This window comes from Neoarius graeffei, chromosome 19 (assembly GCF_027579695.1).
Source record: "Neoarius graeffei isolate fNeoGra1 chromosome 19, fNeoGra1.pri, whole genome shotgun sequence".
Classification (NCBI taxonomy): domain Eukaryota; kingdom Metazoa; phylum Chordata; class Actinopteri; order Siluriformes; family Ariidae; genus Neoarius; species Neoarius graeffei.
The window spans coordinates 64,642,750-64,668,811 of NC_083587.1; the positions used below are offsets into that span (position 1 = coordinate 64,642,750).

Sequence of the window (26,062 nt, forward strand, 5' to 3'; positions counted from 1 at the left end):
AATTGGTCCATAACTGAAATTACAGTCGCTAAATGTAATACATAGCTACGTTGTCCATCATGACATTTATTTAAAAAAAAAAAAAAAACACACATCCCACAAGACGTGAACATGCTGTGTAACTTTATTATTTTTCAGCTCACAGAGGAAATTCACAAAGCTTAAGTTGAGCATTGGGTGTGAAACTTTGATCAGCGTAGATTTCAGATTCATCCTAAAAGAGATCAGATTTGTGCTGAGCCAAGCAGAGACACGCAGCGCTGTGCACTTCGTTAAGCTCAGTGAGCAGCGTTTCCTCGTCTGCATACTGCAAATATGAAATGTGTACTACTGTTAACTTGTTAAAACCTGAATAAAAAGAATTAAAATGCATCTACCTTTACCCCAGCTCAAACATTTTGGGAAAGCTTGAAGTCCTTTGTGTGGTTTTTGGAGTTACAGATTGGGGGGGGGGGGGGGGGGGGGGTGTTTGCTGACACATGGTAACCCTAACCATGAGCTTCACAAGCTGTCCTTTCAAGTTCAACATTGAAGAAAAAAAAAAAAAACAGGCTCACAAAACTTCATGTGATGGAATCCAAGTCCCTAAAGCTAGCGGGCATTTGAAGAAGGAAGGGGAGGGGGAGACACTGATCCTGAAACATTTTCTCTAAAATCCACACTGCACTGGCGCCACATGAAATTTCACACTGATTATAAAATACTACTATTGACTTGTAAAGCACTGACTGGTCTTGTGCCACAGTACTTGAGCAGATTTCTGGTCCCTTATGACCCACCACACCTACTTAGAGCTAAAGGTGCAGGCTATTTATTGGCACCTTGAATAGTGAAGGCTACAGCAGGGGGAACAGCCTCTCTACAGATACGGAACAGCCTTCCAAGTCGCGGTCGGGACTCAGATACGGCATCAGTGTGTAAGTCTCGGCTAAAAACGTGTTTAGTGAAGCCTTTTGTTAATAGTTTTTATTCGGTAAAGGAGTAGATCTGGAAGGTCCTCAGGCATAAAGTGGTTTGGTAAACTGGGCTGTATGGATGCTATCCCCCCCCAGGGTTTGACGACTGCGGAGTGGTCGCTGCTTTCTGTCCCAGAGCTCCCTCAGGACTGTTACACCTTCTGGCTTTCCCTTTTAATTATGCTGTCATAGTTATTCTTCAAATTTTAAATCTAATTTTACGATATATAAAATTCTATCCATCTGTAATTCTGCATATGATAGTCTTGATTACATGATATAAAAAGACATGTAAAAATTTTCAAAATCATTTTTCAATTTAAAAATAAAAACAAAAATATTTTAAAAAGTATTAGCACCCTGAGAAATGCTTGTCTCAAAGCTCCAGTGTCTAGACTAATAATCAATCAATGTGCATATAGGATTAAAAGAATCTCATCAGAAACATTTTTGTTGTACTTTTGTTAAAGAGAAGAAAAAAAAAAAAAAAAAAACACTACCAACCCCTACTTGTTAAAAATCCTGATCCCTTAACATTATTATTATTCATTTATTTATTACTATTTATATGTACTACTTACTAATGCTAGGAGATAAATCACAAAACACAACCCATTAACCAATTACATGGCAATAATTAGAGGTTAAAAAAAAGATTTATACATTTAAAAAAAAAAAACCTATTCAAGTTTATTCACACAAAAATCTGCCAAGTGTAGTCAATAAACCGGGGGAAAAAAAAAAAAAGAATTAAGTTCATTTCTCCTGACTCCTGTTATAAACCTCACACACATCACTGTGCATATATTTAGATTTCTTTTATATATTTTAAGAGATGTGAACATTAGCAGCTTCCATACAGACAATAATAATAATAATAATAAATCTTGCCTCGTTCTACTATGTACCATTATTCTGTACAGCATCAGTATTGTGCATTTCCCCCAGTGTCCAGTTAAGTGCAAATGTTTTCACACCCTCTTGGATTCTGGGTGAAGAACTGTACCTTTTTAAAGTTATACTTAATTTAATGCTCCATTACAAGTAAAAATAAATCCCCAGTGAGGACACTCCCTCAGTAATTATGTAAATGTTCCTCATTTATCTCATGACTTAAAGTGACTTCATTAAGTCTTATTGAAGGCAGGAAGGGTTTAAACAGGCGCGATCTGTCAAGTTCATAAAAAGACGAGATGGAGAAGTGGATAAAATTTGAAATGAAGGCGCACAAACTTTTGCACTCCGCTACATGTCAGTGGTAAAACCGTGCGGTCTCGCACTCCTCCACTTTACCCTTGCACGAGTCACACTGCAGTGCCGCCGCTCGATACGCCTTCCACACGGCGACGTCCTGCCGGCACACTGTCCCGCCCCCTCGCTTTTCCTCTGCCTCGTTCCTGTTAATGTCCCCCACGCACACCCAGGACCCGCCCCTTAGTCCACCTCCTCCCGCACTTGCCGCCCACTTGGAGTGATCCTCCGTGGCTTTGAAGGTGATCTGACCACCTGGAGAGAGCAGGTGCACGCCCAGAACCTTCCAGCTGGGGGAGCAGTCGGACGGGAGGACACCGGTTGAGCGACGCCAGAACTGAACCAGCAGGTCCGTCTGCAGCGTGGGAGCCACCCAGGCATGGTACAGGTCTGAGCAAGACGAGACAGAGGAGGTCAGAGTTACAGCCACATGATCACAACAACCACTTTACAATTTATTTATTTTTTTAAATTCATTTCATATTAGCGAATGTTTTACTGAGACTACACAGGAGGAACCCAGGAACCCATAAAGGAACCTTTTTAAAAAATAAGGGGAACCTTTTAAGAACTGTTCAGGAACCAGAGCAACATTTTAAAAGAAGGGGGAATCTGCTCAGAGACCCAAAACCCTTTTCAAATATTTATCAGCACCTAGAACCAATTCAGGAACTAAGGAACCCATTCAGGCACCTGGGAACAGTCACAGCAACTCTGAAGCCTGGTAAGGAGCCCAGAAACCTTCAAGTACTCTGGAATCTTCCAGAATATATAACCTTTTCAGGAACACAACATTTTGAGGAACCCAGAATCCTTTTCGGATACTCTGGAACCTTTTCAGGAACAACAATGTTTTTTTCCAGAACTGGCAATGTTTTATTTTGATTTTTATTATTAATCATTATCTTACCGTTCCCAAAAGCAGCTCCTTTCGCAAAGCTGATGAACTCCGTCCCAGCCAGCGAGAGCAGAGAGACGCTGCGATTACGCGAGGAGAAGGAACCGTCTGTGACGCTGGAGTTTTTCCACCCGTGCTGGTGCTTGCAGAGCTTGACCATGCTGGGCACGGAGGAGGCCAGAGACTTGGGAATGTCACAGTCATAGACATGTGGCTGATTTATTGTCAACTGCTCACCTGTGGAACACAGTGGGTTTTTTTTTTTTACATAAAGGAACTCCAAGATTCCATCATTAAACAGGTTCCAACTCAGGAACATTCTGAAGAACTCAAACATTAAGTCAGAGATCCAAGAAGACTTTCAGCAACTCTGGAACCTGTTCAGGAACCCAGTAACCTTTTTCAAATAGTCTGGAATCTTTCCACAACTACAACTAACTCCGGAACCTTTTCAAACCCAAGGAGACCTTTGAGGAACCCCAAGACATTCAGGAACCAGGGTACATTTTCACAAACCCGGGAATCCTGGGACCTTTTAATCAACAAGAATCAACTAAAACTTCGAAATTATAACCGATTCAGGGACCCAGGATCCTCTTCAGGGACTCCTTTTCAATAAATAGAACCAATTTAGAAACACAGGAACCCATCAAGGAACTTTTTCTTCATAAAAATACATTTTGGGAAATTTTGGACCTTATTTGGGAAGAGGGGAATTCCAGCAACAGCGGAACCTGTTCAGGAACCCAGAATCATTAAGTACTCTAGAATTTTATCAACTCTAACCAAATCAGGATTCGACAAACCTCCTCAGGAACCCTGAAACCCATTCAGCACCTCTGGAACTCTTTTCAAGTCTTATGGAATCTTACAGAAACTAATCTATTCAGGAAACTTGGAACCTTTTCAGGAACCCAGAGACCTTTTTTCCTGGAATCTGAGAACCCTTTCAGCAACTAGAACCTACACAATTCAGGAACACAGGAACCTACTTCAGAACCTTTTCACAAACCCACACTCCTACTGAGGAACATGGGCACATTTTCAGGAACCCAGGATTCCAGAAACTGCAACGTTTTCAGCAACTCAAACCTACTCTGAACATTTTTCAGAAACCAAGAACCTATTTAGGAACCTTTTTTTGGGGTAAAAACTGGGAACAGAGGACAATTTTCTACAACGTGAATTTTTTTTCCCTAAATATTAACAAAGTACAATAAGAAAATGAAAACATAATTTTACATCTTATGATGGAACAGTTGATCCACACACACACTGCACAGTGAACCTTTAACTAACCATCAAAGAACCTTTTTTTTTTTTTTTTTGGATGCCAAGAACCATTGCTGTTATTCAATAAGCCATTAGAAAGAAAAATAGAGGAACATTTTTTGGAAAATAGGAACACTTAATTTTTCCACTGAACCTTAAATAACCCAAGAGGAACCCTTGAAGAATGTAGAAGCTCTTAGTATATTCCAGAAACTTTGAAACCTTCTCAGCAACTAGAACCTATTCTGAAACCCAGAAACGTATCATGAACATTTTTCAGAAACCAAGAACCTATTCAGGAACCTTTTTTTTTTTTTTTTTTAAAAAGTTCTTCAGTGGTTCTTTGGATAGTTATGGGTTCTTTCCTAAAAGAGTTTTAATGATGATCCTTTATGATGAACTTGTAAGGGCTCCTCTAAAGGGACGACTGAAGAACCTAAGAGTGCACACACTTTGCACAAGGTTTTCCTGATTCTTGTGATTCTTTTTTGTGAATTTATGTCCAAAAAAAACAAACAAAACAAAACCCACCCTAGAGAATTCAGGAACACAGGAACCTACTGAGGAACCTTTTCAGAAACCCAGGGTCCTATTGAGGAACCTGGGCACTCTTAAGATGTGCCTAGAGTTCTCAGCTGCTGTAAAAAGTGCAGCTCGATGGTGAAAGCTCCACAATTATGCATGTTTATTGTATTGTGGTGAACTCATGGCACTTTGTGAACTTTCTCACACTTGTTTCATGTTGTGAAGCATAACGTGATCCTCAGAGTACCAGATTCGACGATATTCTTCTGTTTCCGTCTCTGTGAACGAGATGATCATCAACATGAGTCTACCAGAGGGATGGATTTTCTCAGAGGCAGGATATTTTACAGCAGAGAACAGCGTTTTGTTTGTGCTGTGACATTCTATTCCAGTGTTGCGTTATCAGACATGATTAGTTCCAAACGGACGTGACTGGAGTTTTCAGCTGCTGTAAGAGGTGCAGCTCGATGCTGAAAGCTCCACAATAACATGCAGGTCTGAAGTGCCATCAACATAACAGCACTCACCTGACAACAAAGTCATAACCTACAGTAAGAATGGTGCTGTCTCTATGGTTACGCTGCCATTTAGATGAATTATTCTCACGGTAACTATGGCAACAAGGTCTCATTTGCTTTTAAGGTGATCGACGTCGTCCCACGTCCCTCTAATTCAGGACAAAGTTGAGTGTTTTAAAAGCATTATCTCATTCAAACGTTATCACACAAGCACATTCATCATAGTAGTGTATGGATGAGTGCAAAAGTTTGTACACCCTTGTGCCAAAACAAGGAAGACGAATGAATAAATGCAAATTAGAGCAATGTAGTATCTCATGGAGGAGCTCAAAAAAAAAAAAAAAAAAAAAATTATATATTTATTTATTTTTTATATTATATATATATATATATATATATATATATATATATATATATATATATATATAATTATTTATACACACACACACAGTGGGGCAAAAAAGTATTTAGTCAGCCACCAATTGTGCAAGTTCTCCCACTTAAAAAGATGAGAGAGGCCTGTAATTTTCATCATAGGTACACTTCAACTATGAGAGACAGAATGGGGGGAAAGAATCCAGGAAATCACATTGTAGGATTTTTAATGAATTAATTGGTAAATTCCTCGGTAAAATAAGTATTTGGTCACCTACAAACAAGCAAGATTTCTGGCTCTCACAGACCTGTAACAACTTCTTTAAGAGGCTCCTCTGTCCTCCACTCGTTACCTGTATTAATGGCACCTGTTTGAACTCGTTATCAGTATAAAAGACACCTGTCCACAACCTCAAACAGTCACACTCCAAACTCCACTATGGCCAAGACCAAAGAGCTGTCAAAGGACACCAGAAACAAAATTGTAGACCTGCACCAGGCTGGGAAGACTGAATCTGCAATAGGTAAGCAGCTTGGTGTGAAGAAATCAACTGTGGGAGCAATTATTAGAAAATGGAAGACATACAAGACCACTGATAATCTCCCTCGATCTGGGGCTCCACGCAAGATCTCACCCCGTGGGGTCAAAATGATCACAAGAACGGTGAGCAAAAATCCCAGAACCACATGGGGGGACCTAGTGAATGACCTGCAGAGAGCTGGGACCAAAGTAACAAAGGCTACCATCAGTAACACACTACGCCGCCAGGGACTCAAATCCTGCAGTGCCAGACGTGTCCCCCTGCTTAAGCCAGTACATGTCCAGGCCCATCTGAAGTTTGCTAGACAGCATTTGGATGATCCAGAAGAGGATTGGGAGAATGTCATATGGTCAGATGAAACCAAAATAGAACTTTTTGGTAAAAACTCAACTTGTGTTTGGAGGAGAAAGAATGCTGAGTTCCATCCAAAGAACACCATACCTACTGTGAAGCATGGGGGTGGAAACATCATGCTTTGGGGCTGTTTTTCTGGAAAGGGACCAGGACGACTGATCCGTGTAAAGGAAAGAATGAATGGGGCCATGTATCGTGAGATTTTGAGTGAAAACCTCCTTCCATCAGCAAGGGCATTGAAGATGAAACGTGGCTGGGTCTTTCAGCATGACAATGATCCCAAACACACCGCCCGGGCAACGAAGGAGTGGCTTCGTAAGAAGCATTTCAAGGTCCTGGAGTGGCCTAGCCAGTCTCCAGATCTCAACCCCGTAGAAAATCTTTGGAGGGAGTTGAAAGTCCGTGTTGCCCAGTGACAGCCCCAAAACATCACTGCTCTAGAGGAGATCTGCATGGAGGAATGGGCCAAAATACCAGCAACAGTGTGTGAAAACCTTGTGAAGACTTACAGAAAACGTCTGGCCTCTGTCATTGCCAACAAAGGGTATATGACAAAGTATTGAGATGAACTTTTGTTATTGACCAAATACTTATTTTCCACCATAATTTGCAAATAAATTCTTTAAAAATCAGACAATGTGATTTTCTGGATTTTTTTTCCTCATTCTCTCATAGTTGAAGTGTACCTATGATGAAAATTACAGGCCTCTCTCATCTTTTTAAGTGGGAGAACTTGCACAATTGGTGACTGACTAAATACTTTTTTGCCCCACTGTATGTATGTATGATTTTGTGTGTGTGTGTGTGTGTGTAAAATATCCTGAAGGTGATAAATATTCTTTATCAACTTGTATGCTGGACAGATTGATTTTCCACAGCAGTTTGTTTAATATTCAGAAAGCAGGGCGTGCAAACTTTTGCACTGAACAGTGTAATTGGGTTGCTGTCCATGAAAATGCTCAATTATCCAATAAACCCTCTTTAAATAACCTTAAATCATCCAAAAATGCTTGAAATAACCCTTGAAGAACCTTCTTTGGAAGCTAAAACCCTTAACTTTCCAGTTAACCTTTTAAATCCCCCCTGAAGAACCACTTTTTTTTTTTTTTAAGGAAAATTATGGGTTCCATAATGATCCAATGAACCCTTAAACCACTGAAGAACCTGTTTTTTTTTTTTTTGGAAAACAAGACCATTACCTGCCCAATTAATCTTTATAATCACCCTCAAAGAAATCATGAGTGGAGGTAAAGAAGATAGAATTATCCAGTGGACTCTTAATGAATCCTTGAAGTTTAGAACCTTTAATAATTTTATGAAACCCTAAAAAGGACCATTGAGGAACCCTTTCTGGAAGATAAGAACTCAAATCCCCATCGAACCCTTAAATAACCCATGCAGAACCTTTTTTTTTTTTTAACCCAAGAACCATTCATTAATTTTCCAATGCTCTTGGTACCTCGTACACTCCTACAGAAAAAGTTCCTCAGTGGATCTTTAACTGTTTATTGGATAATTAAGTGTAAAGAGTTATCATAATCGGGTTTGACATGGAACTTTGAAAGCGTTCCCCTAAAAGGAACACCTGAAAAACCTTTAAGAGTGCATGCACACGTCATCATGTTTAAATCTTGATGGATTTAAGGCGTGATTTTTGTTACCAATGGTGTCGAAGCGCTCCAGAGGATACGTGACGCAGATGAAGTTCTGCCCGTTGTTGATGCCCGAGCTGGGGTAGGAGAACTTGCCCTCGGTTTTGGGAGGCGGGAAATTAGGAGTGCTGTGGACCAACCAAAAGCCCTGTCTGCTGTCGAACAAAACCACACCTGGGACAGAGAGCAAAGAACCGGAGATCATCAGAACCATTAGAGTCGAGTCTCGACCATCAGAGACGCTTTTTATTTCCAGGAGCTGCACATGACGTGAAGTAAAGGAGTAAAACACATCAGGGTGTGCTGTTTTGGAAAATTAATCAATCAACCAACGCTGTATCGATGTGATACATTTCCACTCTGAAGTTGATTCATTTCCTGTGACAGCACATCCTGAGGCGTTTTATTCCTCTGACACTACAGTGACCTGCCAACGATTACAGGTCTAATTTATTAAAGAATCTCACATCAGACTTTTTATCCATTTATAGTTACATACTGTAAAATATCATGGAATGTTCCTGAAACAAGTTACTTCCTGTTCTCATTTACATTATAGCAGCGATAAACAGTCGTTCCCTCACCAGCTGCTCTTTTTTCTCTTTTATGAATTTAATAAGACAAAAACAATCCATTTCTGGAAGATAAGAACCCTTAATTATCTAATAAACCCTTAACGAACCTGAAGATTTTTTATGAAGCTGAGAACCTTTCATTATCCATGAAGAACCATTTTTCAAAGTGAAGAACCACTGAAAGATTCTTCAAGGGTTCTTTAAGGGTTAATTAGATAATTGCAGGTATTTAGATCCCAAAAAGACTCTTTTGGAAAGCCAAGAAAACTTTTAAAAAAAGTTTTTTTTTCCATGGGTTCATAATTATCTTAGATCCGTTACCATAGAAACAACAATGTATTAAAATGATGGTGTTAAACATCAATATAAACTTGCGATTTGCAGCTGTGTGACTGTATGAGCTGCTGTCATAGAAAATTAATCAACCAAAGAATCCAGAATCCAACAGCGCCGTGGTGATGGATTTTAAAACATCACGAAGACGTGAAAATCTGAGGGGAAAAAAAAAAAAAAAATTATATATCTTCATTCTGCATCACCTTTGGTGTGTCCTGATTTTCTGTTTGCATCATCCACATGTGGCTGGTTTTGGGGGGGCTGATCGTTATACAGGATGTACCCCAGCTCACCATTCTGTAACACACACACACACACACACACACACACTTATTTTGAACAACAGAGTGAGATTATACCTCATTAGAGTACACAGGTACAGGACAGTAAAGACAAAAACACCACTACATTTACCTACAAAAAAAAAACGGTTAAGAAAGAAGTGGGTATGGCCTCCACCAAGACAAAATCAAGCAGCAAGAAAGATCGAGCAGACAAAAATAAAACCACTAAAGGTATAAAAAATAAATTAATTAAAATGTTTTAAAATATCTTAATGTCTTAAATATGCATTTCTTTCCTTCAAATAAATTAAAAAAAATTACTGAAATATTAAATAAATAGGGCTGTGTGATATGATGATTGACAACCAGTGATATAATTTTATAATACAATACTATATAATCTGTTTAACAGTACATTAAGATATTCCAGGTGTTCATCTTTGTCTAATGCAGGGGTTTTCAAAGTGTGGAAGAGTCAGCCCCCCCTCAGAGAGCAAAGAAACAACAGCGCCCCCCCACCACAATTTTTTGTTGTTGCTATACTTAATGTTCCATTCGTATTTAAAAAAAAAAAAAAAAAGGTTGTTGTACACATTTTTATTTTTTCTTTTACACATTTTAAACATCTGTGCTTGTTGAAAACATCTTTTTTTACACATTTAAAACATATGAGCTTTATTAAAGCTCATATGTTTTAAATGTGTAAAAAAATATGTTTTAGGCGGCACGGTGGTGTAGTGGTTAGCGCTGTCGCCTCACAGCAAGAAGGTCCTGGGTTCGAGCCCCGTGGCCGGCGAGGGCCTTTCTGTGCGGAGTTTGCATGTTCTCCCCGTGTCCGCGTGGGTTTCCTCCGGGTGCTCCGGTTTCCCCCACAGTCCAAAGACATGCAGGTTAGGTTAACTGGTGACTCTAAATTGAGCGTAGGTGTGAATGTGAGTGTGAATGGTTGTCTGTGTCTATGTGTCAGCCCTGTGATGACCTGGCGACTTGTCCAGGGTGTACCCCGCCTTTCACCCGTAGTCAGCTGGGATAGGCTCCAGCTCGCCTGCGACCCTGTAGAACAGGATAAAGCGGCTACAGATAATGAGATGAGATGAGATGAAAAGATGTTTTAAAAAGCACAGATGTTTAAAATGTGTAAAAAAAAAAAAAAAAAAGGGTTACATCTTTTTTACACATTTTAAACATCTGTGCTTTTTTTAAACATCTTGTTTTACACATTTTAAACATCTATGCTTTTTGAAAACATTTTTTTTTTTTACACATTTTAAACATCTGTGCTTTTTTTAAACATCTTGTTTTACACATTTTAAACATCTATGCTTTTTGAAAACATTTTTTTTTTTTACACATTTTTAAACATCTGTGCTTTTTTTTTTTTAAACATCTTGTTTTACACATTTTAAACATCTCATAGCATCGTTAGCGAGCACCTCTTGGCAGACAACACACTGTGGCAGTGGAGCATCTTCAGATCCAGTCCATGAAAATCCAAACTTTAAATAATCGTGCTCATACTTCCTTCTTTGTTTGCTTGGCCCAGACTCTGTCTCCTCACTCACTGTAGCTTTAGGTACTAAAAATCGATCCATTTTGTCTCTGGCAAAGGCTAGCTGAAGTTCGCTAAATGTCCGCAATAGTAACTTATTCTGGTTTATTTTCCCTCACGTCCCCTCGGGGAGGCGCACCCCACACTTTGAAAAGCCCTGGTCTAATAAATAAATAAATATATAGTGTGGGAAATAAGTGATTTTAAGCAGACTGTCACAGGACAGACAAGTCTGAAGTCTGTCCATCCAAATTTCAGCCTGTCCAAACACCCAAAACAATGTGGTCGGGGGCCCACCTTAGGGCCCCAGAAGCTGAAGGGCTTTAGATGCCTGGGGATGGCTTCTCAGCTACTTCCAGGCACATTTTTGTGACCTACAAAGGCCAAATTACACTACAAATTAGTTGCTAATTACACGACAAACTGTATATAATTTACAAGAAAATGTCAGAAGATTCAAGAAAAACTATGTTTAAAATTCTACCCAAGAAAACAGTTGCACACACAGGTCAGTTCCAGGTCTAGAAAAAAGTATGAGGGGCCAAGGATGTTCCAGTTGGTTACAACTTACTGGGACTCAGAGGTGGACAGTAACAAAGTACGTTTACTTGAGTTCTGTACTTAAGTACCCTTTTTGAGTATCTGTACTTTACTTGAGTATTTTTTTTGGAAACTTCTGACTTTAACTTCACTACATTTGAAAGGCAAATATCGTACTTTTCACTCCACTACATTTCTATCAAGGTCCTCGTTACTCGTTACTATGAAGCGGCTTTGAAAGTGGATGTTTTTTCTTTTCTTTTCTAAAACGTGATTGGTTTTTCCGCAGGTGACACTGAAAGCCGATCAGTAATCGCTAGCAGGGCTGAACGATATGGACAAAATTTCATATCTCGATATCGATACGATATGACTACGGGTTTGGTGAAAACCAAGCATTTTTCAGAAAAATAAACACAATACAAAAAAATGTGGAAAGTGCAGTTTTATTTTTAAGAACTCACTGCCAGTCATCAACAAATTACAAATCAAACATTTTACTGCAGCTCTGCTTTAACAATAGGTCCGTGGTTGTGGCGAAATGATCGATTTCACGGAGCTCGGATTCAACATTCATTTTACACTCATTATAGAGTTTCGGAATGGCCGCTTGATTAAAATGTGTTCGGGATGGTATTCTATAACGCTTGTCCAGCGTCCGAACCATTTTTTTTAAAGCCCTCTTTCGAGACTGTGTACACAGGTACCATGTCTTTTGCAATGTGGTATGTTATAGCGTCTGTAATTTCTTTATGTCTGGTGGACGTCGACTCATACGGTGTAACGCTACTGAACGCATCAGCAATCAAACTTTCATCTCATCTCATTATCTCTAGCCGCTTTATCCTTCTACAGGGTCGCAGGCAAGCTGGAGCCTATCCCAGCTGACTACGGGCGAAAGGCGGGGTACACCCTGGACAAGTCGCCAGGTCATCACAGGGCTGACACATAGACACAGACAACCATTCACACTCACATTCACACCTACGCTCAATTTAGAGTCACCAGTTAACCTAACCTGCATGTCTTTGGACTGTGGGGGAAACCGGAGCACCCGGAGGAAACCCACGCGGACACGGGGAGAACATGCAAACTCCACACAGAAAGGCCCTCGCCGGCCCCGGGGCTCGAACCCAGGACCTTCTTGCTGTGAGGCGACAGCGCTAACCACTACACCACCGTGCCGCCCCAATCAAACTTTGCTTTGGCTTATTTTGGGATGACTGAGAAGTCCCCGGTGTTTCTCTCATTGCCGTACACTCTTCGTGCAGCACGCGACGGTGTTGTTTCAGGTGGTGAAACATGTTTGTTGTGCTACCTTGCTTCGTCGCAATTTTTGCTAAGCACGACCTGCAGAACACCTCACTCTGGTTAACATCGTCCTTTTTGAATCCAAAATACCTCCAAATAACGGAGGATGATTTATGTTTTGGCACCAAGTCAGATTCTGCACCGCCACCGGCCGCATTATCTTCAGCACACATTTTCTTTCTTTTTAATTTCCCCGCTGTGTCTGTAGTGTGCGCGCGCGTCGGTCTCCGTCTCCCTCACTCCCGCCCTCATATGTTTGTCATTGGTTGGCTTCAGCTGTCGATCCACAGCAAGCATGAAATAAGGTTTGTGGTTGGCTGGCCTTAGCGGTGCATTCAAGGGCAATCGCAAAAATGATGTTTGTTGTGACTGCCAGAGCTGTACACGCAGGGCGAGCGCGGGGAGGGGAAATCTATATCGTTGCTTTTTCGATATTAATATCTAAATATAGATACGATAACAATATATCGTTCAGCCCTAATCACTCGGGTCACGTCACGTCCATAGACTGGATAAAATCAAGTTCAGTGATTTCTCAGCAGCGTTATTTAACACGATCAGTTGATGGCAGAATGGAAGGAGGCGGTTCTTCTGGAGAACGCATGCGCTCATGGCTTTACCTAGAACCCATGTTTCAGTTTTCTGAAAGGATTAAAGATTCGTTTCGTTTTAAATGTTTGCTGAAAACGAACCACATCACGGCCGACAAAAACTCGCCATCCGACCTGCAGAAGCATATTGAGGGATATAAACGTTTTATTCCAAGAGAAAGCTTGTAATGAAGTTGTCTGTGCTTTTAGAGCTAGCGATAACATTGCAAACGTAGCTATGCAGTCTGGTTAGTCAAATGACTTTCTATGGATTTTCCCACCAAGTTGTCATCACCTTGTCCACGGCTAACGTTAACACATAGCTAGTTAACTTGGACACTGTTAGTTAGCATGTAAAAATGGAGTTACGCTAAGATGTATAATGTTAACTTATCTGAAGTCCTTTCAGAAATATGTTTTAGCATAATCTTGCTAAATAAACAGAATGTAGAAATCTTTCTTTTCTAGTAGCGTTAGCTACACAATATGATGTCGAGTTTGAAGAGTTTGCTAGCATGTCAGGTGGAGCTTCACTGACTAGCCAGCTTAACGTTAAACCACCATGATGCACAGGCAGATTCATATGTGCATGAATACATACGCACACTTGCGCGTGCATGAAACCTGTGAGATGGACAGTATCGTACTGCCAGTCACAACAAATTGCTGGAATTTTTTGTTTTGATGTCAGATGATGGCCTTGCATTTTTTTGTCTCGCTTAAAGCCATGTTGCTGTTGGGCCGTTATCAAGCTCGAGGTGTGGATCTGGGTTTTAATCAGGTTGGACTGTCATTTTTATTTTCTGAGCAAGCTGCATTTACAGCTATTCCACTGATTTCCTGATTAACATACACATACATGTGCACACACTGCCAGAGCCGGGTCAGAACACTACCATACTGCTCTCAGTGTGTGTGTGTGGGGGGGTGTTACAATTTAAAAAATAATAATAAAATAATAATAGGCGGCACGGTGGTGTAGTGGTTAGCGCTGTCACCTCACAGCAAGAAGGTCCGGGTTCGAGCCCCGTGGCCGGCGAGGGCCTTTCTGTGCGGAGTTTGCATGTTCTCCCCGTGTCCGCGTGGGTTTCCTCCGGGTGCTCCGGTTTCCCCCACAGTCCAAAGACATGCAGGTTAGGTTAACTGGTGACTCTAAATTGAGCGTAGGTGTGAATGTGAGTGTGAATGGTTGTCTGTGTCTATGTGTCAGCCCTGTGATGACCTGGCGACTTGTCCAGGGTGTACCCCGCCTTTCGCCCGTAGTCAGCTGGGATAGGCTCCAGCTTGCCTGTAACCCTGTAGAACAGGATAAAGCGGCTACAGATAATGAGATGAGATAATAATAACAACGGCTCTTTTTCAGTTCAGTTGTGTTTCATGTTATAACGTTCTCCCAGGTGTTTATTCTACAGGTTCTACAAGTTAGTCAGTAAATCCAGTCAGGTGTTTCAGAGGCGTTAGGTTTTGTAAGCGTTGTGGCAATAATACAACGATGCACGGACAGAAAATTTACTTTTAATACTTATGAATTTTTAAAAGCAAGTACTTCAGTAAAAATTTGACTGGACAACTTTCACTTGTATCGGAGTCACATTTGCCCAGTGGGATCTGGACTCTGACTTCAGTAATGACGTTGGGTTCTTTGTCCATCTCTGGTCCTCATACAGTATATTGGTACTATAATAACACTCATGAAACATTAGGTCAACAATGATTATTTTTTATACTATGTTTATAATAAGTCTATAAGAAATTTAGTAATTAACAATACAACTATTCTTACATAGGAGTTAAAATTTTCAGGACGAGATTCCAAGTGACTTTGTAACAAAATGACTCAAAATTCGACACGGTCATATCATTTGGCATTCAGACTAAAATCTGCTGGACTAGAACTTAGAAAAGAGAAGAAAATTCTATTAAAATATAAATCTACATCCTACAAAGCATATGACTGACTGTCATTCTTATTATGAATGAAAAAATGGAAATTATTATAATAATAATAATAATAATAAAAGCCGCTAGCGGACTTGACGGGCCCTCGCACATGTGGTTCTCGCATGTATGGGTTTGCAACCCATGACATTCCAGTATGTGCGTATGCATAAATATTCTTATGACCGAGTGTGTGTATGAGTGTGCACAGAATTGTATATATTATCAGACTCACGAGAGCCAATATTTTGTAAAGTTACAATATGTGATTGTAATGCAGTTTAATGAGGTGTAGTGTTTTGTTTTCATCACAGTGAGTTACAAGTCACAAGCCCGAAACTCATGTTGTGACACCACATTTTGTTTAGGACATGCCCAGGCGTGTGACTTGTAACAGTGTGTGTGTGTGTACATGCAGAGTTTTCATATGTCTGCAACAAAATTCACAATGATGGCAGGTCACTATTAGTGTGTGTGTGTGTGTGTTTGTTTGTCAGAGACAGAGAGAGAAGGTGTGTGTGTGTGTGTGTGTGTGTGTGTGAGAGAGAGAGAGTGTGCTCATAGATGTTGCGTGTGCATGTGAGTGCGTACTTGTGTGTGTGTGTATGCATAAATATGCACATGACTGTGAGTGTGTGTATGAGTGTGCACAGAATTGTATACGTTATATCAGACTCACGATATCCAATCTTTTGTAAAGTTACAATATGTGATACGTGATTGTAATGCAGTTTAATGAGGTGTAGTGTTTTGTTTTCACCACAGTGGGTTACAGGTCACAAGCCTGAAACTCATGTTGTGACACCACATTTTGTTTAGGACATGCCCAGGCGTGTTATGTTTGTAAAGAGATGAAAAGAGTTCAGAGTTCTCTCCACCGCGACTAGAGAAGGTGGAAGATCATGATTGTTAATAAAGATGCCATAACAGCTAAAGAGTATCAGAATCATAAGATATCGAGTTCAACATTCAGCAATATCTTGGCATATTATAATATTTCAACATATTCCAACATATCAAAAATCCCTTCGTGATTCAACTTCAGCAATATCTTGGCATCATGTTTGCCAAGTTTGACATGAATCTGATGAACCGTCGAGGAGGAGTACGTTAGAAATGACCATGTGTAATTTCACTCCAAATGGCCTTATGACGTCATCAGTCCAAAGTTCTACCCATTCATTTCAATGGGAAATGGAAAAAGGGGCGCTATGAAGTCCCTGGGCCACGCCCGGGGCCAAACGTCTGTGGCTGAGTAGCGATGACAATGACTGATGCGTGTATCAAATTTCATGAGTTTTTGTGTATGGGAAATGCCTCAAATAAGGCCAAACACGGCAGAATAATAATAACAAGAAGAATCACCACCCTTCGAAAAACAATAGGGTCTCGCACCGAACAGTGCTCAGGCCCTAATAATAAATCACTGATTGGCAGTTGGCACCGAACCCAATACTGTACTGCAAAGTTTCATGCAAACTGAACTCTTAATCAGCTGACGATCAATCAGATCCTGTCAACACAAACACGAGTTCAACATGCAATAAAAACAACAGTGAACACCAAGTGCATTATTACTGTCTGATTTAGTGTGCCACTCAGGGAGAGGGAGGGGCCTGTAAAGTTGGGCGGGGTTAGGACTTTGGGTGGCTTAGTGATGAGTTTTTAAAGTCGTGCCCGTGGAGTCACAGGCCGCGTTATGACAATGTATTCGCCCAGCGTAACATGTGGAAGAAGATTAGACCCATATCTTTACCATTTATCATCAGCTATTCGGGCCGATGCTTTTGAAATATAGATGGACAAATGCGAAAATTACCGGTCAGTGTCCGCCAATCCGGCCTCATTTCCCACACATATGTGTGTGTGTGTATATGAGTATGATAAATTCTGATGAAGCAGCTCGTCTGATGTTAAAATTTGACAAAGTCTTTAAAAAGTTGCAAAACAATGTATAATTGTTTGTATTATAATTTATTTGCATTATTTGGTTTATTAATGTTTATTTTGTGTAGATATGAAAAAAGTATCATCACACAGTTTCTTTTTTTAAATAAATTCTTTTTTTGTTTGCAAACTGAAACATCGTGGTGCACAAACTGTAACTGTAAACCGCAGAATCATCTTTGAGTATTGTGGTGTGATATTTCTATTACATGTTTCACCCCAGCAGTAAAATTGCTCTAATTCTTTTTTACATCAGAAGAGGAAGTATAACTCTGTCATCTGCGTACACACACACACACCCACACCCCTCTCTGATGTGTGCAGCTGCAAATCTGAGAGCTGAGAAAGAAGAAGAAAAAAGTTCAACCTCGATCCAAAATAAAGGAAGTGAAGCTCGACATCCGCACATGACTCGCGTCAGCGTAAAGTGTGCACCGGGGTAATGCATAATGCAAGCTGTGCAGTTTAGTGTACCTTGTATAGCGGCCCGAGGCTCCGCCCCAAAGCCCCTGTGATATCGCCCACCAGACTGCCACCCTCCGTCCAGCCCTCACTCTGCTTCTCCAGCAGCAGGTACTTCAGACCCTCCTCCAGGGGCTGATGGTGAGGGTGGGGCAGTTTGTAAATGTAGAACCTACAGACAGGAGGAAACAACAAAATACATTATCATTTCTATGGTAACGGCTCATTCACAGGGACTTGTAGAGCTGGTGCCAATGTGGTGATGTGTTTTCATGAAGAAGAAATGTGTTCATTTAATATTTATGGAAGGAGTCTCCAATGTCAGCGCTCTGGATCGGTGTGAGGTAAAGCTGGAACGTTAAGTTTCCTGACATTTTAATTAAAAAAAAAAAATTATTATTAACTTCAAAAAAAGAAAGACTGGTGAGGAAATGACACCTTGTTTCATGGACGTTCCACAACAAATAGCTGTAACTATAAACGGACAGAAATATAATCATCATTCAATAAAACATTATAATATTCAATCACAGGCGAGTCATTGAGGTGCAAGAGGAATAAAGCACTTTAGGGTGCTCTGTTATCGGAAAATAAATTGACTTTGAGCCGGTGCTGATTATTTTCCCATAACAGCATGACAATGTGGTTTTTTAGTTATGTTACACTTAAAAAAGGGTGCGAACTTGTCATGAAATCAAGAAATATCTCTCAGTATTATTTATTTAGCTATTTATCACTATTTATATCTATACACTTAGTTTAAAGCATGTAATGCCCTGATTAAAAAAAAAAAAAAGTCTGAATTTGTCTCATTTTGTCCCATTATTGTGAATTTTCTCAGGTTCACTTGGACGAGTCCTGAAATGTTTTAGCCGTTTGGTCTCGTCTGCATCATGACTAACAAAGCAAAAGAACTGAAAAATAAAAAAATTTAAAAAAAATCTCAAAGTTTGCACGCACACAATATCGCGATAACAAGTCACGGTATATTGTGCAGTTCGTTTATAAACTGAACAAACCAATCAACTGCGTGTCCCTGGTCGTTAAAGCAGGAGATTGTTGTGTTGGCGCCCTCTGCTGGCTGCAGGACGAATAGCAGGAGAAACACAAACATTCTGTGAAGGGAAAATGAAAGAAAAATATTAATTTGACTGATTAGAATATAAATAAATTTTGGCTTTAGGAACATTCTGGACTGGACATTTCTGACTTCTGTTTGCTCAAAGACGCCACAGATTACCGCACATTTAAGCGACTTTATCTCCATTATATCTCTTCTCAACTGGAGATACAGTGGCATGCAAAAGTTTGGGCACCCTTACTGAAAATGTCTGTTACTGTGAATAGTTAAGTGAGCAGAAGATGAACTGATCACCAAAAGGCATAAAGGTAAAGATGACATTTCTTTTCAGCGTTTTCTGCAAGATTTGTGTATTATTTTTGTTTTGTACAATTGGAGAGTGAAAAAAGAAAAGGAACACCATGCGAAAGTTTGGGCACCCCAATACATTTGAGTTCTCAGGTAACTTTTCCCAAAGTTCCAGACCTTAATTAGCTTATTGAGCTGTGGCTTGTTCAAATTCTTCGTTAGGAAAGGTCAGATGATGCAGATTTCAAAGCTGTATAAATTCTCTGACTCCTCAAACTTGTCCCTAAAATCAACAGCCATGGGCTCCTCTAAGCAACTCCCTCGCATTCTGAATAATAAAATAATTGATGCTCACAAAGCAGGAGAAGGCTACAAGAACATAGCAAAGTGTTTTCAGGTAGCTGTTTCCTCAGACTGTAATGTTATTAAGAAATGGCAGTTAACAGAAACAGTGGAGATCAAGGTGAGGTCTGGAAGATGAAGAAAACTTTCTGAAAGAACTGCTCGTTGGATTGCTAGAAAGCCAAATAAAAACCGCTGTTTGACTGCAAAAGACCGTCAGAAAGATTTAGCAGACCCTGGAGTGGTGGTGCACTGTTCTACTATGCAGCAACACCTGAACAAATATGACCTTCATGGAAGAGTCATCAGAGGAAAACCGTTCCTGCGTCCTAGCCACAAAATTCAGCGTCTGAAGTTTGCAAATGAACATCTAAATAAGCCTGATGCATTTTGGAAACAAGTCCTGTGGACTGATGAAATCAAAATAGAACTTTTTGGCCACAATGTGCAAAGAGAAAAAAGGGTGCCGAATTCCAGGAAAAGAACACCTCTCCGACTCTGAAGCATGGGTGTGGATCGATCGTGCTTTGGGGTCGTGTTGCAGCCAGTGGCACAGGGCACATTTCACTGGTTGAGTGAAGCATGGATTCAAATAAATACCAGCAAACATCACACCATCTGTAAAAAAGTTGAAGTTAAAAAGAGGACGGGTCCTACAATAAGACAATGATCCAAAACACACCTCAAAATCTACAATGGAATCCCTCAAGAGGCCCAAGCTGAAGGTTTTGCCCGGGCCCTCACAGTCCCCTGACCTAAACATCATTGAAAATCTGTGGATAGATCTCAAAAGAGCAGCGCATGCAAGACAGCCCAAGAAACTTGTAGAACTGGAAGCCTTTCGCAAGGACGAATGTGTGAAAATCCCCCAGGTAAGAACTGAAAGATTATTAGCTGGCTATAAAAAAAGTGTTTACAAGCTGCGATACTTGCCAAAGCGGGTGGTACTAGGGTGCCCACACCTTTTCCTTTTTTGTCATTTTGAAAATGTAAAAGATGAAAATAAATTGTTTTGGCTTAAAATATAAAGGGAATGAGTCATCTTTAACTTTATGCCTTTTGGAGATAATTTCATCTTCAACTTGCTGAACTGTTCATAGTAACAACAATTTTGACCAGGGGTGCCCAAACTTTTGCATACCACTGTACTGACTTAAGAAAAAAATTAAGTTTGGCAATAAATAAACAAATAAAATCCGTTGTGTAAATATGAACAGCATTCTGCAGGTTCAGTAGTTTAATTGTAAAAGCTGCTGTTCTGCTTCAGCTTCCATAAACAAACAAACAAACAAACAAACAAACAAACAATCTAAAAGAACCTGGGGAAAGATTAGGGATAAAATTAGCTCGTCATTAAAGTTCTGTAAAGCTGCTTTGCGACAATGTCGGTTGTTAAAAGCGCTATAGAAATACACCTGACTTATATTTCTAATCAACAGGAATGTTTTCATCACAAAAGCAGCTGCTTTGGCGAACCTACCTCACTCCGATGAGACAAGGGGACCGTGTTGTGACTCCAAACAGAAGTTTAGCATTTCTATCTTCAATTCGACTCGAAACTCGTCTTTTAAAGAAGAAATAAAACTCCACATCCTCATTTTCGAAGCAGTTGCAGTACAATCACGAGTTACAGATCCAAACATGACAACACAAAACACCTTGACGTTACAGTACCCGCCATGTTGGAAAGGGCAAACTTATATCCTCAGGCTGTGTAACTATAATAAAAGACGTGGATCTACGCTAATAATAAAATGATTAACTCGAAAGCGTTTTGATTTTTTAAAATAATACTCAAATTATGTAAATTCATCAGACATCAAAGTTTATTATCATGCACAGTCAACAAGTTGCCCTCTCCAACATGGCGGCTCCGTCGCCCTGCCAGAATGAGTTTACATATCTATGGTGTTAGAGAAGGTGTGGCGCTGTTGCTATCATCGCCACCTGCTGTTCTGGAGCGGTATTACATTATAAATGACGAATGATAAATCAAGAGGAAGTTTTTAAAGTGCCATTCCACCATTGGATGTATTCTTTGGCATAAAATACAATATATTTTGACAACATATATAAATGGTATCACTAGATAGAGAAATCTTTTAGCTTCAAAATGATATATCAAACATAATTTTTTGACAACGACAAGTATATTAATTTTGCGACCAAAGTCACCTACCCTTTTAATTTCCGCGCGTGATGTCATCGGCAGGTTCCCCTTCTTGTGTACCACGTGACGTGTGACGTGGCACATATTATCAGCAATGGCGGATAGAACGCGATAAAAATAATACCAATAAATCTAGCTAATACCAATAAATCTAGCTAACTGAAAGATTAACTCAAAATTTTTTGCAATTTTTTTGGCCCCCATATACGAGGAGAAATGACTCTCTCACTTTGGGGGTTTCCTGGTCTAAAAATAGACCGACACGTGGTACACAAGAAGTGGAACCTGCCGATGACATCACGTTTCACTACCGTGCGGAAATTAAAAGGGTAGGTGACTTTGGTCGCAAAATTAATATACTTGTCGTTGTCAAAAAATTATGTTTGATATATCATTTTGAAGCTAAAAGATTTCTCTGTCTAGTCATGTTGTCATAAAATATATTGTATTTTATGCCAAAGAATACATCCAATGGTGGAATGGCACTTTAAGCACTCAATTTTTTTTTTTAGAAATTGTTTATGGGGAAAAAAATAATAAATTGTATTCAGATCTTCGAGACACAATGAAATAAATGCAATAGTAAAGGACAACTGTTAAAATAAACAATAATAACTTGATCAAATGAAATATTACACAATAATAAACAGGTAAAATGAATGAATGTGGAAAACAGCAACATGTGAAAATAAATAAATTATGTGGGAAGGGGGATCACATGTGGAAATCAATAAATTGTGTAAAAATATACGTAGAAATAAATTAATCATTTGGGAGTAAAAGTCTCTTTTATGAAAAAAAATGAATCACAGAAAAAAAAATCACATGTAAAAATTTCAACTGACATTTGAAAGATTTTACCATAAACGAATCCTATGAAACAGAAAAGGAGTCATTTGCTAAACATGGAAAATAAAAGAATCATGAAGAAAATCAAAGAATCACGTACAAATTACTGAACTGATCAATGAATCAATTCACAAGTGAATCATGAATCATATGATCAATTCAGTAAAGAGTTTACCTGTAAATGATTCATGTGAAACAGAAAAGGAGTCATTTTGTAAACATAAAAACAAACGAATCATCAAGAGAATCATGTGAATATAAAAGAATCACGTACAAATTACTGAATTGATCATTGAATCATGAATCATATGATCATGTGACTTTTCTGTAAAGGCTAAATATCATATGCTTTAAAAAAAAAATAGTCAGAAAGTATTGATCAGTCCAGGTGAAGGTACTGCTGCCCTCTGCACACCAGGGAGAGTCAAGTTTCACTGAAGAGAGAGAGAGAGAGATGGAGGGATGGCCAGCCTCCTGTCACCGTTCCCTTACTCACACTTCCTTTCTTAGAGGCTCTTCGCTGACATTTATAACATCCATCACCATCTTCCATCGAGTCGTCACCTCCTGATGGCCCTCGGAGTGAGTCTGTGTGTGTGTTGGATTAATTAAGGACTGACTCAGGTTCCATTCCTGGGATGAAATATCTCATCAGATATTCTTCTTAAGATCTTAAGATCTTCTTTTGGTCCTTCTTCTTAAGATCTGAGATGTGGACATTTGTGACAGCGTTGACCATCATCTCCGTTGCTCTACCAGGTAATTCTCACTTTGACATAATGTAAGCTTACCTCACTGTAAAGTTACCCAGGTGTCCTTGCAGGTGCGGGGTATTTTTATAGCGTCCACAATTAGTTTATGGATTGATAATGATAAAATGTGAAACTCATCCTTGTTTATTTTCAGGATTGTGGTGCAGCAAATGGACAGTGAGCTTCTCAAGGACGGACATCTGCACCTGGGCCGGGACCACTGTCATCCTGCCGTGCCGTTACGACTACCCATCACCGTACAGCGCCACGCGGGTCATGTGGTTCCACATCACGGCTGATGGTAAGCGGGATTTCGCCTACCACACCGACCCCAACCTGGTCAGTCCATCCTACAGGGACAGGGTCAAGTATGTGGGTGGCTACAAGAGGTGCAGCCTGCAGCTCAGCGGCATCAAGCTGAGCGACGGCGGTCAATATCACTTCAGGTTCGAGACGGACCAGCAGCAGGGGAGATGGACCTCACCGGACTCCATCAATCTCTCAGTAACGGGTAACTTACATTCCATTAAAGTCTCAAAAATTGTCCTGTTTAGCAAAACAAACCCACTGATTACAGCACAGGATTCTGATTGGTCAGGAAGTGTCGATTCATTTGATATAACAGCAGCTCTGATTATATGGTCAAGTTTTCTGTCATGTTACACTGATGGAAGGAGTCTCCAGTGTCAGCACTTTGTAACAGTCTGAGGTAAAGCTGTAACAATGTTAAACGGAACTATACAGTGCCTTGCAAAAGTATTCATCCCCCTTGGTGTTTGTCCTGTTTTGTCGCATTACAAACTGGAATTAAAATGGATTTTTGGAGGGTTAACACCATTTGATTTACACAACATGCTAACCACTTTAAAGGTGAAAACTTTTTTTTTATTGTGACACAAACAATAATTAAGATGAAAAAACAGAAATCTGGTGTGTGCATAAGTAGACTTAGACTTAGACAACCTTTATTGTCATTCAGTATGCAACAAGTGTACACAGAACGGAATTTAATTGCAATTTGGCTCAGCACAGAATTAAATATGAAGTGTATTAAATTAAATTATGCAGCAGTAAAAATATTATAAAGTGACCTGTGGAATTAGGAAATGTTCAAGTTATAAACAGAAGTTTAGAGTTTGGGTTTGGAGTTCAGCAGTCTGGTGACCTGGGGGAAAAAGCTGTTACAGAACCTGGTGGTCCTGCACCGAATGCTGTGGAAACTCTTTCCAGAGGGGAGAACAGTCCATAGTGAGGGTGTGAGGGGTCACTGATGATGTTACTGGCTCGAGACATGCAGCGCCTTGGTGCAACGTCCTGAATGGAGGGAAGAGAAGTCCCAATGATTTTCTCTGCTGTCCTCACCACTCTCCTCACAGTCTTCCAGTCAGAGGCACTTCAGCCTCCACACCACACAGAGATGCAGCTGGTTAGAATGCTCTCTATGGTGCTTCTGTAGAATGTAGTGAGGACGGGCGGGGGCAGGTGGGATATCCTCATCCTGTGCAGGAAGTGCAGATGCTGCTGTGCCTTCTTGACCAGTGACGCAGTGTTCACAGACCAGGCGAAGTTGTCTGTGATGTGCACCCCCAGGAACTTGGTGCTATTGACCACCTCCATGGCCGTGTTGTTGAGGAGAAGTGGAGCATGGCTGGGCTAGTTTTTCCTGAAGTCAACAATGATCTCTTTAGTTTTGTCCACGTTCAGGATCAGGTTGTTTTCCCTGCACCAGCCCACCAGCTGCTTCACCTCCTCTCTATAGGCCAGGTAGTTGTTGTCCCTGATGAGGCTCACCACTGTTGTGTCATCCGCAAACTTTACAATGTGGTTGCTGGCAGCCCTGAAGACACAGTCATGTGTCATCAGAGTGAACAGCAGAGGGCTCAGGACACAGCCCTGAGGGGAGCCTGTGCTGAGGGTGATGACACTGGAGGTGTTCTGTCCGACCCGCACTGACTGTGGTCTTTCAGTGAGGAAGTCTAGCAGCCAGTTGCACAGGGGGGTGCTGAAGCCCAGAGGACCCAGTTTGTTCACCAGATGCTGTGGAATGATAGTATTAACTGCTGAACTGAAGTCCAAGAACAGCATCTGCACATGAGTGTTCTTCTCCTCCAGGTGTGCAAGGCTCAAGTGAAGAGCGGAGGAGATGGTGTCTTCAGTGGAGCGGTTTGGCCAGTAGGCAAACTGGAAGGGGTCGAATGTGGGAGGGAGCCTGGAGGTGATGTACTCCTTTACCAGCCTCTCAAAGCACTTCATCATAATGGGAGTGAGTGTGATGGGACGGTAGTCGTTGAGTGATGTGATCTGAGTTTTTTTTGGCATTGGGATGATGGTGGCAGTCTTGAAACATGATGGGACTTTGGCTTGATCCAGTGAGGTGTTGAAAATGTCTGTTAGAACATGAGCCAGCTGGTCTGCACATTCCCTGAGCACCCAACCAGGAATATTATCGGGGCTCAGGGCCTTCCGTGTGTTGACTCTCCTCAGAGTCCTCTGCACCTCAACTGTATCAAGACAGTATTCACCCCCTTTCATATGAAACCCCTAAATAAGAGCTGCTCCAACCAATTCACGTCATAAGTCACATAATTAGTTGATTAAGATCCACCTGTGTGCAATCAAAGTGTCACATGATCTGTCACATGATGTCTGTATAAATTAACCTGTTCTGGAAGGACCCTGACTCTGCAACACTACTAAGCAAGCAA

General features: G+C 40.5%; 2 protein-coding genes across 5 annotated transcripts in view; one reads left to right on the forward strand and one right to left on the reverse strand.

The window, feature by feature from the left end:
• Positions 1 to 106: 106 nt before the first annotated feature.
• dnase2 (deoxyribonuclease II, lysosomal) lies at positions 107 to 21,290 on the reverse strand. Its single transcript, XM_060900434.1, has 7 exons — positions 21,067 to 21,290; positions 18,895 to 18,990; positions 17,888 to 18,047; positions 9,458 to 9,551; positions 8,353 to 8,517; positions 3,118 to 3,342; positions 107 to 2,597 (listed from the first exon to the last, which is right to left on the reverse strand). The coding sequence occupies exons 2-7, from the start codon at positions 18,987 to 18,989 to the stop codon at positions 2,209 to 2,211; spliced, it is 1,128 nt and encodes a 375-aa protein (XP_060756417.1). The 5' UTR covers position 18,990; positions 21,067 to 21,290; the 3' UTR covers positions 107 to 2,208.
• si:dkey-33i11.1 (B-cell receptor CD22) overlaps positions 20,264 to 26,062 on the forward strand; it is a 19,013-nt gene continuing 13,214 nt past the window's right edge. For 3 of the 4 annotated variants that reach the window (XM_060900430.1, XM_060900432.1, XM_060900433.1), the window contains exons 1-4: positions 20,264 to 20,458; positions 23,024 to 23,187; positions 23,309 to 23,364; positions 23,512 to 23,868. In XM_060900430.1, the coding sequence (XP_060756413.1) occupies positions 23,316 to 23,364; positions 23,512 to 23,868 (406 nt within the window). In that variant the 5' untranslated portion in view covers positions 20,264 to 20,458; positions 23,024 to 23,187; positions 23,309 to 23,315. Of the gene's footprint in view, positions 20,459 to 22,967; positions 23,188 to 23,308; positions 23,365 to 23,511; positions 23,869 to 26,062 lie in introns of those variants that run through there. The other variant, XM_060900431.1, reaches the window with a different exon arrangement.

Excerpts from the sequence above, each read along its gene's own strand:
- dnase2 (XM_060900434.1), bottom strand. The coding sequence starts at position 18,989 with ATGTTTGTGTTTCTCCTGCTATTCGTCCTGCAGCCAGCAGAGGGCGCC. Across the intron at positions 8,518-9,457 it reads AAAATCAGGACACACCAAAG|GTGTGGTTTTGTTCGACAGC; the intron begins GTGATGCAGAAT and ends TCTCTGTCCCAG. Across the intron at positions 2,598-3,117 it reads AGGAGCTGCTTTTGGGAACG|ACCTGTACCATGCCTGGGTG; the intron begins GTAAGATAATGA and ends CGTCTTGCTCAG.